This window comes from Penicillium canescens (assembly GCF_028828765.1).
Source record: "Penicillium canescens strain IBT 15451 chromosome Unknown utg000001l_segment0_segment0, whole genome shotgun sequence".
Taxonomy (NCBI): domain Eukaryota; kingdom Fungi; phylum Ascomycota; class Eurotiomycetes; order Eurotiales; family Aspergillaceae; genus Penicillium; species Penicillium canescens.
In genome coordinates this window covers 203269-217604 of record NW_026703963.1, presented here as the reverse complement: position 1 = coordinate 217604, position 14336 = coordinate 203269, and the positions used below count along the sequence as shown (strand labels likewise).

The window sequence follows — 14336 nt, the reverse complement described above, 5'->3', positions numbered from 1 at the left end:
ATTCTAATACTTGTGGTCCTTTTTTTCCCGTCATATTTGCAGTTCCCCCTTTTTTTCCTGAGTCTGACGTGCTTTACTTGATCATTTTTCGGGGCCTATCTGAGACGGTAATCTTGGATGGCTTCTAGCTGGTGGACTCGGGGAATGATTGAATGGTGAAGTGGTGAAGTCTGCGGAGAGAGCGTTCGCGGAACGAGTGGAAAAAAAGCAGGAAGAGAAAGCAAAATGAGAAAAAAAACAAGCCATGAAAAAAAGAATACACCATGCCACCTTTCTTTTTGTACTTTAGTTCTATTTTCGTGGAGACACATCGATACCCTAGCAGCTTCGCTCTATGTTCTTGAACACAGTAGATCATCTACTCCAAGTCTAGTCCATGTATTTCAGTTGTATCCTCAATCTAACTGGACTAGATGTCAGGAAATAGTTGCCAAAATCCAATAAAGGGAATTGATTGTTTACAAAAAAAGTACAGACTCTTAAATGAGTGCAAGTCCCGGCCTCAAATCAAGTTCGCCGTATCCGCAGTCCCTCCGTACAATAGGAAATGGAAGCGCCATCCCGTATGTAAATAATTCAAGAAGATGACCACCTGCGTGTCGAACCGAGTCTCCATTCGCCGATCTTAAGAACAAGATGGAAGTTCAAATAACAAATTACTGAAACGGGGAAAACGGTGCATATAGCAAAAAGTGATAAAAATGTAAGAGGATAGGAATTCGTGTTCCATTGGGATGGATAGTGGTTTGCCATAGGCGTTCAAATAAATCAAAGTCAAAGACCGAGTATCCAAATGTTGGAATTCCTGGCCTGTCCGTTTGTTCCTCCTTTTATCCTGCTGTGTTCGTAATGCCGTGTGGGTTCCATGTTTGATTGATGTTGGGTATGCGTTGAAACAAGAGCGCGAGTATCAGTGAGGTGTTTGCCGTGAATCGTGAATTAAGGGTCTAGCAATGACCGTAGATGTGGTCAAGCTATTTGGCTCGGCCCATGATGTCGTCAACGTCATTCTGGTTCACGACCACACCGCCCTCAGAGCAGCGTGCCTTGGTGCGGAGCTCGGAACAAAGGTTGTCGACGTCGATCTCGCCGTTGCGGAATCTTTCCATGGATTGGAGACGATCCCTAGATAACGAGTCAGTAGCTGACACATAGGGAATCTTGCAGGGTGAACAAACCAAATCTTTGTGCATGACAACATCTGCGACTTGTCTTCTCCTGGAACAACTTCATCCTCCTCTTGCTTGCTGTCAATCAGGCTGATCAAACTCTTCTTAGGTGCCGAGTCAGTGGCGACTTCACTGAGGTTGTGAGACGGACTGCCCAGGTCTGGCAGAGGGAAGGCATCATTGAAGAATGAGCCAAAGTCTTGAGAGAGCACAGCGTCCTGAGGCTCTCGCCAGTCGCCAAAGAGCACCGGGTCGAACTGGCCGCCATTTTGATGGGCCAGCCAATCAATTCCAAGATCTTGAGTATCATCAGCTGGACCTGTGGCCTCAGCTGGAGGCAGACTACTTGAAAAACTGTGGGACTTGCCCTTGCTATCCCGCAATGCTGGGATGGGGTTATTGATGTTGCCGCAGGCCATGCCTAGTTGCGCGCAGAAAGATTTCTCACCATCGATGGTAAGGTGCCCTCCGCAGGTGTCACCCGGTCCCAATTCGTGCTGTTTGCCATCTGGGGGAGAGTTCAAGCTTGGCTCAGGAGATGTGCCGTTAGACGAGAGCAGCTGGCTTTGGTGCGAATCGGAGGAAGACGAAGGAGAATCCGAGTTGGTGTTGTCGTGTGTCGGTGCTGAGGACTTCAACCCAGAGTAAGAAGTTTTAGCAGAAGTAGCACTGTGGGGGGTTCTGTGGGAGGTTCCATCCGACTTTGCGCTGTTTGACGAGGCATAGCCAGCACCGTAAGGTCGCGAAGCATTATTCAGACTGTCGCGACCCAAGACACCGGGTGCGCGGTTGTTGTTGTCATTGGCCTTTTGATTGGACTTGGATTGATCTTTGGCCTGTCCATTGAAGAGATGACCGCCCGGCAAATCACCAAACTTGGGGAAATCGAACAGGAACTCGTTATTTTGAAGGCCATATGAGCCTTTGGACGGAGCATTCGGGATTGAGTTTGAGCTCATAGCCGAGATGCCGTTACCTGTCCCTGAAGCCATCCAAGACAAGCGCTTCCGGTACTCACGGAGCTCGACTTGCAAACGCTCAACCTGCGCACGCAACAAACCATTCTCCTGGTTGGCCGTGTCCGAGGTCTTTTGTAGCTTTTCCACTGTGTCTTCCAAATCCTTCAGGTGCTTCTCCTTTCGTTCGCGGAAAGCTCGCTGGGCGGCACGGTTCTGTGCCTTGCGCTTCTGCTCAATGGGTTAGCCCCAGAATTTCACCCTCCAAGAGTTTTCGAGAGGCATACCGTAGTGGGCTCCGAGGTCAATGGCTTCCTGCCAGGCTTCTTGGCCTCACTCTCTCTGCGCTTCTTTCCAGTCTCTTCGCCCTCGAGATCCGACTTTCCGTCGAGGGACTTGCGCTTCTCCCCAGTTCGTAGTCAGCCGATCCTGGCAAGTCACCGATGAGATCAGCCGAGCCGGGGAAGTCGAAATCGACGTCGGGAGTAAAGTCAAGGAAGGGGCTTTCGTCGTCTCCGAAACCATAGGCATTCACATGGGGGGTGTTTTCGTACCCGCCCGACGGAGGGGCGCTCAGGCCGGACGAATTTTGGTCCGGGCTCTGGCTAGTCTTGATCCGGGGAGTCCCATTCTGATGCGTGTGATCCGGGTTATTGGAAGAAAGAGCGGCAAGCAGGAGGTCTTGTTGATTTGGGGACAGGTAAAGACCTCGCTGATATCGTTGATCGTAATCGCCCATTGTGACAGATTTAAGGCAAGATGATACGGGGAAAAGGCGGTGGGACAGAAGATGTCAATGGAGGATCAATAAATTTCAATACAGAAGCAGCAGACCGGGCCTCCCGCCCGTAACGATATCGAAGTCGTGAGGGCGAGGTCGATGATTCAGACTTCGAGTCTCACAGCCTGACAGCTTGGACTTGAACAGCTCTGATCAGATGCAAGATCAGAGGCAACGTCAGAGGCAAGATCAGATATCAATATCAGATAACTGATATCAGATTGCAAATCAAGAAACGAGATGGATGGGGCAATATGGGGGAGGAGGAAAAGGAAGAAAGGATTGGAGAGGCTGAGGGGCCTGAGGCGAGGAAATTCCCCGCTAGGCAGATTGCGGCAATGTGGCTCAAGATTGGAACGAGGCTGATGCCTGAAACAAGTGTCTGAGGGGAGAGGGATGGGAGTTGGTCGTACTGCAGTATGAGCGAAATGATGAGAGAGATAGAGGGGGAAGAGGCGATCGCACGGGCGGTGAGACATACAGCCCTATTATTGGTTCATTGGGGTCGCCCCCTCGGACCGATCTGCCATGCTTTGAAATCAGCGCCAAAACTTCTTTTCGTTTCTTTTCTCTCACTGGCCAAGGTGGAGTTTCTTCAAGCTTCTACTTCGTACATCTGACTCATCCCTGGAATTCTCCGACTTCGGGGATTCAGTGTCTGATCCGATCCGATCATAATCAGGCCAGACTCCCAATGTCATGATAGGCATTCCCAGCTACATTCGTTTTCGTTCTCGTTACAGTATGACGTAGAGACTCTAACTTAAGGTGTCCATCCCTACTCCGTTTGTTAACCCCAACGAAAACAAGATTCAGCAGGCTAAGAATGCATATCCAATGCGGATCTTGCGTGTCGAAAGTGGGTTAAAGGAGGTTATGCTTATCACAACCCCAGGGTTCTTACCTATATCTTATCCACCAGGGAACTCACTGTATACATGTTTGTGTACGGAATACGTACACCAGGCTTAATTTGAGGGGTTGTACAATTGTATCTCCAATGGTGTTTCTTCTACATAAATTGTCCTTACCTCTAGAGCTAGATAGATACTTACCTGGACATGACCATCCATGTATTTTAGGCTTAACTTATAGGTTATGTTATGTTAGTGGCAACATAGGAAGGCGGTGAACAATCACATGATTGTGAAATCAACGAATTTGATCAATGAATTATCTCCGCATTGCCTCCGCTTCTATCTCCATTCTCCAAATCGTTGTATCTTCAGATCCAATCTTTCATCATGGCTGATGTCGCTGCCTTGGAGGCAGAGGTGAAGGAATTTAAGCTTCAGGTCAGCCAGACACTATCCTCGCGCGCGAATGCGGACTGACACATGATCAGCTTGAAACCGTTGTATCGAGCTTGCAGGTAGACCCCGACAACACGGAACTCCAGGCTCTCCAAACTGAACTCGAAGAACTCATACTCCTCACGGAAACTTCCATCGCCGAACTCAAGCCGACCAACCCTGCTCCTCCCAAGGACACTCGACCCAAAGATAATGCCGCCCGGAAACCCGTTACGACAGAGGAAGCCCCTCCTACTCCAATGAATTTCTCAGTCAACGACAACGTCCTGGCCCGTTGGGTCTCTGGCGACAACTCGTTCTACCCGGCCAAAATCACCTCTATCACCGGATCCTCGGCCAACCCGGTCTACCTGGTTTCATTCAAGTCATATGCGAACGTGGAAAACTTGACAGCCAAGGACATCCGACCCATCTCTGGCACTGACTCTCGCAAGCGCAAGGCTGATGGAACCTCAAGCAGTTCGGCATCTTCGCCCGCCCCACCCCCGGTGTGATTTCCGCTGCAGCAGATATCAATCCTACGCTGGCGACCCAGGCTCGTAACGACCAGGCCAAAGGCGATGGTTCGGCTCGTCCCGCCAAGGCACCCCGCAAGGTCAAGGCTAATCGCGAGCTTGAGGAGGGCAAGAACAAGTGGAAAGACTTTGCTGCCAAGACTAAGGGCAGGGGCAAGTTTGGCAAGAAAGACAGCATGTTCCGCACTGGTGATGGTGTCAACGCACGAGGTATGTACCCTTTTCTGCTTCGAGTATCACGATACTGACTTTTGTCAGTGGGATTCACAGGTTCTGGTCAGCAGATGCGCAAAGATCCCACCCGAACCCGCCACACCTATCAACAGGCCGAGGATGAGGGCTACTAAGCTTTATGTAGCCAGACCGCATTGTGATGATTCCCCCTGGGCATACGGCTATGTCTTTTTCCATTTTTATTTGATGATATCTCCTTCAGCTCTTGCATCTGTTCTCATCGCTAACTGAAACACTGGCGGTGCAGATGTCATATTTGTCTCTATTTTGAGACTAGGAGTTCCTGTTCATAGAATGCGGTTCAGCTCGGAGTCGGTCAATTCTTTGTATTTTATTAGTGGAATGAATCATGAGCATTTGAGAAGCGTCCCACCGTGTCCCAGTAAAGCTGAAGTGAAAGACAAGGTAGTTCAAAGGATATATATATATATATATATTACCAACTGTCTCTTAGTACAAAACAATTATAATCAACATTTAATCCGGTCCGATTTACAGTGCCAAGCAGTTGAATAAACTGCCAAATCATCGCCATACATGTAATCAGGCAAGCTTGTTGTGCCTGACGTTAGCTTCCTTGTTTGCGTGACCGTGCGGGGGATGTTCACGGGTAGTCTCCGCCTTCACGTCACTTGCTTTCTCCCTTGTCATTGAAGACTTCCATGGTCTTTCATCCTTGATTCTACTTAGCTATTGATCCTTGAACCTCTTGAACATCATTGGGATTCTTCTTACCTTTCCCGAGCTCGACGTAGCTTCCATCCCTCCCCGTACGACTGGCGCATGGCCGATCATCGCTGTTGACAGCAGCATCACCTTGCCAGATATCTTGGATATAGCTACCGACCACTGGACTTTACAACAAGATGCGGTGGTCCGAGGCTCTTGCTGTGATCGTTGGGCTGGGCTCTCTTGCGCTCCAGCCCATCGTCGTGGCTGCGCAGGGTGAGACGAAGATTCATGAAAAGGGCCGGTGTGCGATTCGTGGACATTGTGGGAAACAGTCTATCTTTGGAGGCGAGCTCCCATGTCCTGATAATAACCTGGCAAAGCAGCCGGAGAACTCCGTACGCGAGAAGCTAGTAAATTTATGTGGCAGCAAATGGAGCGAGGGTCCAGTCTGTTGTAAGGATGAGCAGGTATGATAACCCCAGTTTCTGGCCCCCTACGCCAAACTACGTTCATTATCACATGCCTGTGATGCTAACATGTCAATAGGTTGACGCGCTCGCGAAAAACCTCAAACTAGCCGAAGGGATTATCGCGTCTTGTCCGGCCTGCCGAGATAACTTCTTCAACATCTTCTGTACCTTCACTTGCTCGCCCGACCAGTCACTCTTTGTCAATGTGACAAAAACCGAAGAGAAAGGTGACAAGAGATTGGTGACTGAGCTGGATAATATCTGGTCCGAGGAGTACCAAAGCGGCTTCTATGACAGCTGCAAAAACGTCAAAAACGGTGCATCCGGCGGCAAAGCCATCGATTTTATCGGAGGAGGTGCAAAAGATTATGCAGGCTTTATGAAGTTTTTGGGGGACAAGAAATTCCTTGGAAGTCCATTCCAGATCAACTACCATACAGAGCCTACTGGCTTAGATTCAGAAGGCATGGAGGCTCTATCGATTAAACCAAAGGCTTGCAACGGCCCGGACAAAGCTTTCCGCTGTTCCTGTGTCGACTGCCCAGATGTATGCCCTGAGTTACCTGCCGTGTCTACTCACAATGCGTGCCACGTGGGCCTCCTCCCGTGTCTCTCTTTTGCCGTTATCTTGGTATATTCCACATTCCTACTCTTTGTGATGGCCCTCGCCAGCTACGTGACCTACAAGGAACGCCGCTTCCGCAAACCAGAGCGAGTGCGCCTGCTGCAAGACCCTACGCCCAGCGATGACGAGGATGAAGGGGAAGTCGTCCGCCATGGGGGGTATATCGAACAACCACAAGGGGTGTACAAACTTAACTCTTTACTATCCGCCTTATTCCATCGCATCGGTGGTGTTTGCGCTCGATTCCCGGCAATCACAACATCTTCCAGCGTGATCGTGGTTGTGCTACTGAGCCTGGGCTGGCTGCGCTTCACAGTTGAGACAGATCCTGTTCGCTTGTGGGTAAGTCCATCGTCGGCAGCAGCCCAAGAGAAAGATTTCTTCGATCAGAACTTTGGTCCATTCTACCGAGCTGAACAAGCATTCTTGGTGAACGACCGCCCAGGGAACGATTCTAGACCGCTTCTGGATTATGATACCCTCAACTGGTGGTTCGATGTGGAGTCTCGTGTGCGACGCATGATCTCCGTGAACCTGGCTCTCAACCTCGACGACATCTGCTTCAAACCTACCGGTGAAGCCTGTGTTGTGCAGTCTGTCACTGGGTATTTCGGTGGCTCAGCTGGGAATCTTGACCCGGATACCTGGATGGATCGCTTGACACACTGCACTGAATCACCGGGAGACCCTAGCTGTCTCCCTGACTTCTCGCAGCCTCTCAAGCCAGAAATGATCCTTGGGGGATATGAAGAGACAGGAAACTTTTTAGACTCAAAGGCACTAATTACCACCTGGGTGGTGAACAACTATGCCCAAGGAACGGATGGCGAAGCAAGGGCCATTGACTGGGAGAATACTTTCCAGGGTATCTTGGGGGTGGTTCAAGAAGAAGCCGCAGAGCGAGGCCTTCGCGTCTCCTTCAATTCCGAGGTCAGCTTGGAGCAAGAACTCAACAAGTCTACCAACACCGATGCGAAAATCGTCGTCATCAGCTATCTGATCATGTTCTTTTACGCCTCGATCGCCTTAGGATCGGCTACGGTTACTTGGCGGTCTTTGTTAACGAACCCGGCCAATGCTCTTGTTCAATCAAAGTTCACACTGGGTATTGCGGGAATTGTCATTGTTTTGATGTCGGTATCTGCATCAGTCGGTCTGTTCTCGGCAGCCGGCGTCAAGGTGACCTTGATTATCGCCGAAGTCATTCCATTCTTGGTCCTGGCAGTTGGCGTGGATAACATTTTTTTGATTGTCCACGAGTTTGAGCGAGTCAATCTCAGTCACCCCGATGAAGAGATTGATGAACGAGTAGCCCGAGCAGTTAGTCGGATCGGCCCCAGCATTTTCCTGTCTGCCTTGACCGAAACTGTGGCATTTGCCCTAGGTACTTTCGTCGGTATGCCTGCGGTCAAGAACTTTGCGGCATATGCTGCGGGAGCTGTCTTTATCAACGCCATCCTGCAGGTCACGATGTTCGCCTCCGTATTGGCTCTGAACCAGAGACGCGTGCAGAGTCTCCGTGCAGACTGTCTGCCTTGCCTCACTGTTCGAAAGGCAAGCTCGTTCGGTTTCCCCAACGATTACGATGACCAAGAAGGGGAGAGTAGTCTGCAGACTTTCATTCGCCGTGTCTATGCCCCTTTCCTTCTGGATCGCCGGGTGAAAGCTGGTGTTATCATTTTCTTCTTGGGCCTTTTGACCGCTGGCCTAGCCCTCATTCCGAAGGTTGCTCTCGGGTTAGATCAGCGGATTGCACTTCCTAGTGACTCGTACCTGATCTCGTACTTCAATGATCTAGACGATTATTTCGGCGTCGGGCCTCCTGTCTACTTTGTGACCCGGAACGTGAATGTCACGCAGCGGAATCACCAGCAACAACTCTGTGGGCGCTTCACTACCTGCGAAGAATATTCCCTACCTTTTATTCTCGAGCAAGAGTCGAAGCGTGCAGACGTGTCCTATCTTGCAGGCTCTGCCGCCAGCTGGATTGATGATTTTTTCTACTGGTTAAATCCCCAGCAAGACTGCTGTAAAGAGGATGGCAAACTTTGCTTCGAGAATCGGATTCCCCCATGGAACATTTCTCTGTATGGAATGCCGGAAGGGTCCGAATTTATCCATTATGCCAAAAAATGGATTGATGCTCCTACCGACGCTTCTTGTCCCCTGGGTGGAAAGGCCCCCTACGGCAACGCTTTGGTAATTAACGACAAGCACGACACGATTGATGCAAGTCATTTCCGTACCAGCCATACACCGCTCCGGAGCCAGGACGCGTTTATTCAGGCGTACATCGCAGCTCGCCGGATTGCAAATGGTATTTCGCAAGAGCACGATATCGATGTCTTCCCTTACTCCAAGTTTTATATCTTCTTCGACCAATATGTTTCCATTGTTCGACTCACCGGTACACTCTTGGGATCGGCAGTTGCCATTATCTTTGTTTTGACCTCTGTGTTACTGGGTTCAATTGCCACCGGTGCTGTCGTTACTACCACGGTGGTCATGACAGTGGTCGATATCATTGGCACGATGGCTATCGCGGGCGTGTCCTTGAACGCCGTGTCTCTTGTCAACCTGGTCATTTGCGTAGGCATTGGTGTTGAGTTCTGTGCTCACATTGCTCGAGCATTCATGTTCCCTGCTCGACCCATTATGGAGAAAGTGCCCACCAAATTCCGCGGCAAGGATGCTCGAGCATGGTCAGCATTGGTCAACGTTGGTGGAAGCGTCTTCAGCGGTATCACCATCACCAAGCTCTTGGGTGTTTGCGTTTTAGCCTTTACTCGGAGCAAGATTTTCGAGATTTACTACTTCCGTGTGTGGTTGGCCCTGGTTGTTTTCGCTGCTACCCATGCTCTCATATTCTTGCCGGTTGCTTTGAGCTACTTTGGCGGCGGTGGTACGTTTTCCTCCGCGTTCAATTTGTTGACTTGCTAACATTTATATAGGTTACTTTGACCCTGCATCTGACGGTGGCCTAGAGGCCAATCTCGCTTCACGCGGCTACCGCTCATTGCTGGTCGATGACGGCTATGACTCCGAAGAATATTAAGCGATGGCTCTTTGGTTTGACGCTGCATTAGTGTGTGGGTCTCCTGGAACGTCCGGATAGATGCCCGATGGAGTACACGGTACGCGACGCGGCACTGAGAATTTTCTTGTCGCGCAAACTTTTGGGCCACATATGCAAACATGCTGAGGAATGAAATGGAGTTTTGGTCAGATATTAGGAGAAATTTTGAGGTTCTAGATCTGTATTTTGGTCAATATTGCAGCTGATGGAATCTCCATACATGAGATTGGGACAATTTCGGATATAGGAGCTATAGCCATTTGAATTGAACTAGTTCCTTTAATATCCCTTAACAAATCCACATATTATCCCTCACAATCCCTTCATAACAGCCAATTCACAACGTCATCTCAATTTGCCAAAATCGCGTGTTGACTTGTTCCCGCACTAAGCCCCATTGGGCGGCAACCCACTCCCCTAACTTTTTTTTTCCTTCCGCTCCGTTTCTGTTTTCTTCTCTCCCCCACTACTCTCCTTTTTTTCTTCCTCCTATCTTTCTTTTCTTTTACTGTCCATATTGCTTTGTGATACCCCCTTTGAGTTGTTTGTCTAAGACAAACTGCTCATTTTACGACTGGCCTGAGCTTGTAAAGGCCTGGGACAACTGACCGTTGGACCGAAAACTTTTTATATCTACCCGTCATGGATCAGCAACGATTCCTGCAGCAATTGCAGGTCATCCTGAACCGTAAGTCATACCTTTGACCCCCTGCAGCTAAGGACATTTTCGCTAACCCTCGCATGCAGCCACCCAGGGTAACGTCAAGGAGGCCACCGGAATCTTGCAAAAGGAGTACTACAACAAGCCCGAGGCCCTTGTTTTCCTTATTCAAATCGCCACCAGCCATGAGGACCAGAACCTGCGTCAGCTCGCTGCTGTAGAGTCGCGTTCGCTCGTTGCCAAGCACTGGGTGAAGGTTTCTGCTGACCAGAAGCCCCAGATCCGTGAGCAGCTGCTTCGTTCTACCATGGGCGAGAGCTCTTCTCTCGTCCAGCACTCTATCGCTCAGATTATCTCCGCTGTTGCCAAGATTGATTTGAACGACGGCGAGTGGGCTGACCTGCCCAACATCCTGCTGCAGGCTGGCAACGGTGGCAACCAAGCCGAGCGTGCCGTGGCTATCTACATTCTCTTCACCATCCTGGATACCATTGGTGAGGGCTTCGAGGAGAAGTTCTCCGACCTTTTCAGCCTTTTCAACAAGACCATCCGCGATCCCGAGAGTGCCGAGGTCCGCATCAACACTATGCTCTCCCTGAGCAAGCTTGCTATGCACCTTGACTCCGAGGAGGATGAGGCTCCTGTCAAGGCCTTCCAGGATATGGTCCCCGCCATGGTTGCCATCCTGAAGGACTCCATTGATCAGCAAGAGGACGGTCACGTCATGCAGACTTTCGAGGTCTTCCAGACTCTGCTTGGCTGCGACCCTGCCCTGCTTACCGTACACCTCAAGGACCTGGTCATGTTCATGAACCAGATCTCTGCTAACACTGAGGTTGATGAGGATGTCCGCACCCAGGCCATCAGCTTCCTGATGACCACTATCCAATACCGCAAGCTCAAGGTTCAGGGTATGCGTATCGGTGAGGAGCTTACCCGTACTGCTCTTCAGATCGTTACGGAGCTCGGTGACACCGCCCTTGGTGATGATGATATCACCCCTGCGCGCTCCGCACTTGGCCTGCTCGACATGCTCTCCCAGAGCTTGCCTCCCAGCCAGGTCGTTGTTCCCCTGCTCCAGGCCCTTGGGCAATACTTCAACAACTCCAACCCTGACTACCGTCGCGCCGGTATCATGGCCCTTGGCATGTGTGTAGAGGGTGCCCCTGACTTCATCAGCACCCAGATGAAAGAGATCTTCCCCATGGTTCTCCAGCTTCTTGCCGACCAGGAGCCCAAGGTCCGTCAGGCCTCCCTGCACGCCGTCGCTCGCCTTGCCGAGGATCTCGTTGAGGACCTCAGCGCCGAGCACGCTCGCCTCATGCCCCTGCTTTTCCAGAACCTGGCCAGCGCCATGCAGGAGTACAACGGTGAGGAGGAAGGCCCCACTGTCGATATCATCAAGGCTGGTATCAGCGCTATTGATGCCGTTGTTGACGGTCTTGACGAGAAGGACGTTGCTCCCTATCAGTCCGAGCTTGTGCCTATCCTCCACAAGCTCTTTAAGGCTCCCGACTTCAAGATCAAGGCCCTTGCTGCCGGTGCTCTTGGATCGCTTGCCTCCTCTGCCGGTGACTCCTTCCTCTCCTTCTTCGACGAGTCCATGCACCTTCTGCAGGAGTTCGCTACCGTCAAGGACAGCGAGGACGAGCTCGACCTCCGTGCCAGTGTCACCGACTCTATGGGTGAGATGGCCGCCGCTGCTGGCCCCGAGCGCTACCAGCCGTACGTTGAGCCTCTCATGCGCGCTACTGAGGAGGCTCTGCACCTTGGTCATTCCCGTCTCAAGGAGAGTACCTACATCTTCTGGGGTGCTATGGCTAAGGTCTACGGCGAGCACTTCTCTCCTTTCCTTGAGGGTGTTGTGAAGGGTCTGTTCGATTGCATTGAACAGGATGAGGACGACCTTGACGTCGACCTCGGCACTTCCGCCAAGGATCTCGTTGGCCAGGAAGTCACCTTCAACGGCCGCAAGGTCAAGGTCGCAAGCGCTGATGACGAGGATGACGGTGAGATCGAGGATGTCGATCTTGAGGATGAGGATGACTGGGATGATATCACCGCCACTACACCCATGTCCCTCGAGAAAGAGATTGCTGTTGAGGTCATCGGTGACCTTGTCACCCACACTCGTAGCTCCTTCCTGCCTTACTTTGAGAAGACCATCGAGACTGTCATGCCCCTTGCTGAGCACCCTTACGAGGGTGTCCGCAAGAGCACCATCAGCACTCTGCACCGCTCTTACGCTATGCTCTTCACAATCGCCGAGGAGACTGGCCAGATGCCCAAGTGGCAGCCTGGCTTGCCCCTTCAGGTCCAGCCTGCCAAGGAGGTCCAGAAGTTCGGCGAGATCCTCATGACTGCCACCGTCAAGATGTGGACCGAAGAGGACGACCGGTACGCTTTATACATTCCCCTATTTCTTTCGTTATTCCCTTTCCCCGTCAAGTTTCTATGATGAACTTTTTCCGCTTAACCCAGCTCACTTTGACGCGCAAAAGTCGCGATTGATGTAAACGGCGAAGTCTACACTCTGAGAAACATTCCTACTGCCTTTTTATTCACTCCTCGATTTGTCGAGAATTGATTGCTAATGGTGAATACTAGTGCTACTGTCGCGGATATCAACCGCAACATGGCTGAGAATCTCCGCTTCTGCGGTCCCGCTCTCATTGCCAACGAGACCATGCTTCACAACGTGATCCAGATGGTGACCGACATCATCACCAAGCAGCACCCTTGCCAGCTTGAGTTCGGTCCCGAGGAGGAGACCCTTGAGGCTGGCGAAGAGACCTCCGAGTTCGACTGGGTTGTCGTCGACACTGCCCTGGATGTTGTTTCCGGCATGGCCGCCGCCATGGGTCAGAGCTTCGCTGAGCTCTGGAAGGTATTCGAGAAGACTATCCTCCGCTACGCTGGTAGTACCGAGTCTCTCGAGCGCGCCACCGCTGTCGGTGTTCTCGCTGAGTGCATCAACGGCATGGGTGCCGCCGTGACTCCTTTCACTGGTACTTTCCTGAAGCTGCTACTTCACCGTCTGGCCGACGAGGATCCTCAGACCAAGTCCAACGCTGCTTACGCCGTTGGTCGTCTCGTCCAGCACTCCAACGCGGATGCCGAGATCACCAAGGAGTTCCCCACCATCCTCAGCCGTCTCGGTGGCTGCCTCGAGATGGATGTTTCCCGTCTGCAGGACAACGCCACTGGCTGTGTCAGCCGCATGATCCTTCGCCACCGTGACAGCGTGCCCACCAAGGAGGTTCTCCCTGCTCTCGTCAATATTCTTCCCCTGAAGAACGACTTCGAGGAGAACGAGCCCCTCTACCGCATGATCTGCCAGATGTACAAGTGGGAGGATGCCACCATCCGTGAACTCACCCCCAACCTGCTCCCCGTCTTCCAGGCTGTCCTGACTGGTGACGAGGACCAGCTAGAGGATGAGCGTCGCGCCGAGCTCATTGAGCTTGTCAAGTGGCTCAACCAGATGCAGGCTGGTGCCGCCCCCTGGGTGGAGCAGCTGTAAAGGCTGCCTGCTTCTGTTATGGATTGATGAACAAAAAGGATATTTAATGGATAGACGGATATGGCTTGGAAGCCCAAGATGACTAGACGATACCCCGGTCACTGTGGCGATGATTGATGAACACCTCAAAAGTTGCTGCTGTACATACTGTCAATGACTGCATGCTTTGATTCTACACTTTGAATTTTGTAACCGTCCAACTTTTCCCTGTAACCTCGTACAACCTTCGTCGTCCCCCCAGGCTTCATGAGGTAGAACCCTGTGACGTGTGTGGCTGGCCCGTTTTGATCGACACGAAAAAGAGCTTGGGAGACATTTCCAGGACTAAATAGTCGGGCATT

At 51.3% G+C, this 14336-nt stretch overlaps 4 protein-coding genes across 4 annotated transcripts; 3 read left to right on the top strand and 1 right to left on the bottom strand.

Moving 5' to 3' along the window:
- Positions 1 to 974: 974 nt before the first annotated feature.
- On the bottom strand, positions 975 to 2864 carry yap1 (putative bZIP transcription factor AP-1/Yap1; the record flags this gene model as incomplete). The annotated part of the gene is made up of 5 exons (XM_058508840.1): positions 975 to 1125; positions 1179 to 1554; positions 1618 to 2356; positions 2413 to 2486; positions 2567 to 2864. 5 exons carry the CDS (start codon positions 2862 to 2864, stop codon positions 975 to 977), a joined length of 1638 nt encoding a protein of 545 aa, XP_058377819.1.
- Positions 2865 to 4150: 1286 nt separating this feature from the next.
- On the top strand, positions 4151 to 5081 carry N7446_000072 (tudor domain-containing protein; the record flags this gene model as incomplete). The annotated part of the gene is made up of 4 exons (XM_058508839.1): positions 4151 to 4201; positions 4252 to 4707; positions 4755 to 4944; positions 4993 to 5081. 4 exons carry the CDS (start codon positions 4151 to 4153, stop codon positions 5079 to 5081), a joined length of 786 nt encoding a protein of 261 aa, XP_058377818.1.
- Positions 5082 to 5635: 554 nt separating this feature from the next.
- On the top strand, positions 5636 to 10066 carry ncr1 (sphingolipid transporter NCR1). Its single transcript, XM_058508838.1, has 3 exons — positions 5636 to 6107; positions 6187 to 9637; positions 9687 to 10066. Exons 1-3 carry the CDS (start codon positions 5835 to 5837, stop codon positions 9788 to 9790), a joined length of 3828 nt encoding a protein of 1275 aa, XP_058377817.1. The 5' UTR covers positions 5636 to 5834; the 3' UTR covers positions 9791 to 10066.
- A 238-nt stretch (positions 10067 to 10304) lies between these two features.
- N7446_000070 (putative importin beta-4 subunit) lies at positions 10305 to 14171 on the top strand. Its single transcript, XM_058508837.1, has 3 exons — positions 10305 to 10499; positions 10559 to 12869; positions 13080 to 14171. Exons 1-3 carry the CDS (start codon positions 10454 to 10456, stop codon positions 13993 to 13995), a joined length of 3273 nt encoding a protein of 1090 aa, XP_058377816.1. The 5' UTR covers positions 10305 to 10453; the 3' UTR covers positions 13996 to 14171.
- The last annotated feature ends 165 nt before the right edge of the window (positions 14172 to 14336 follow it).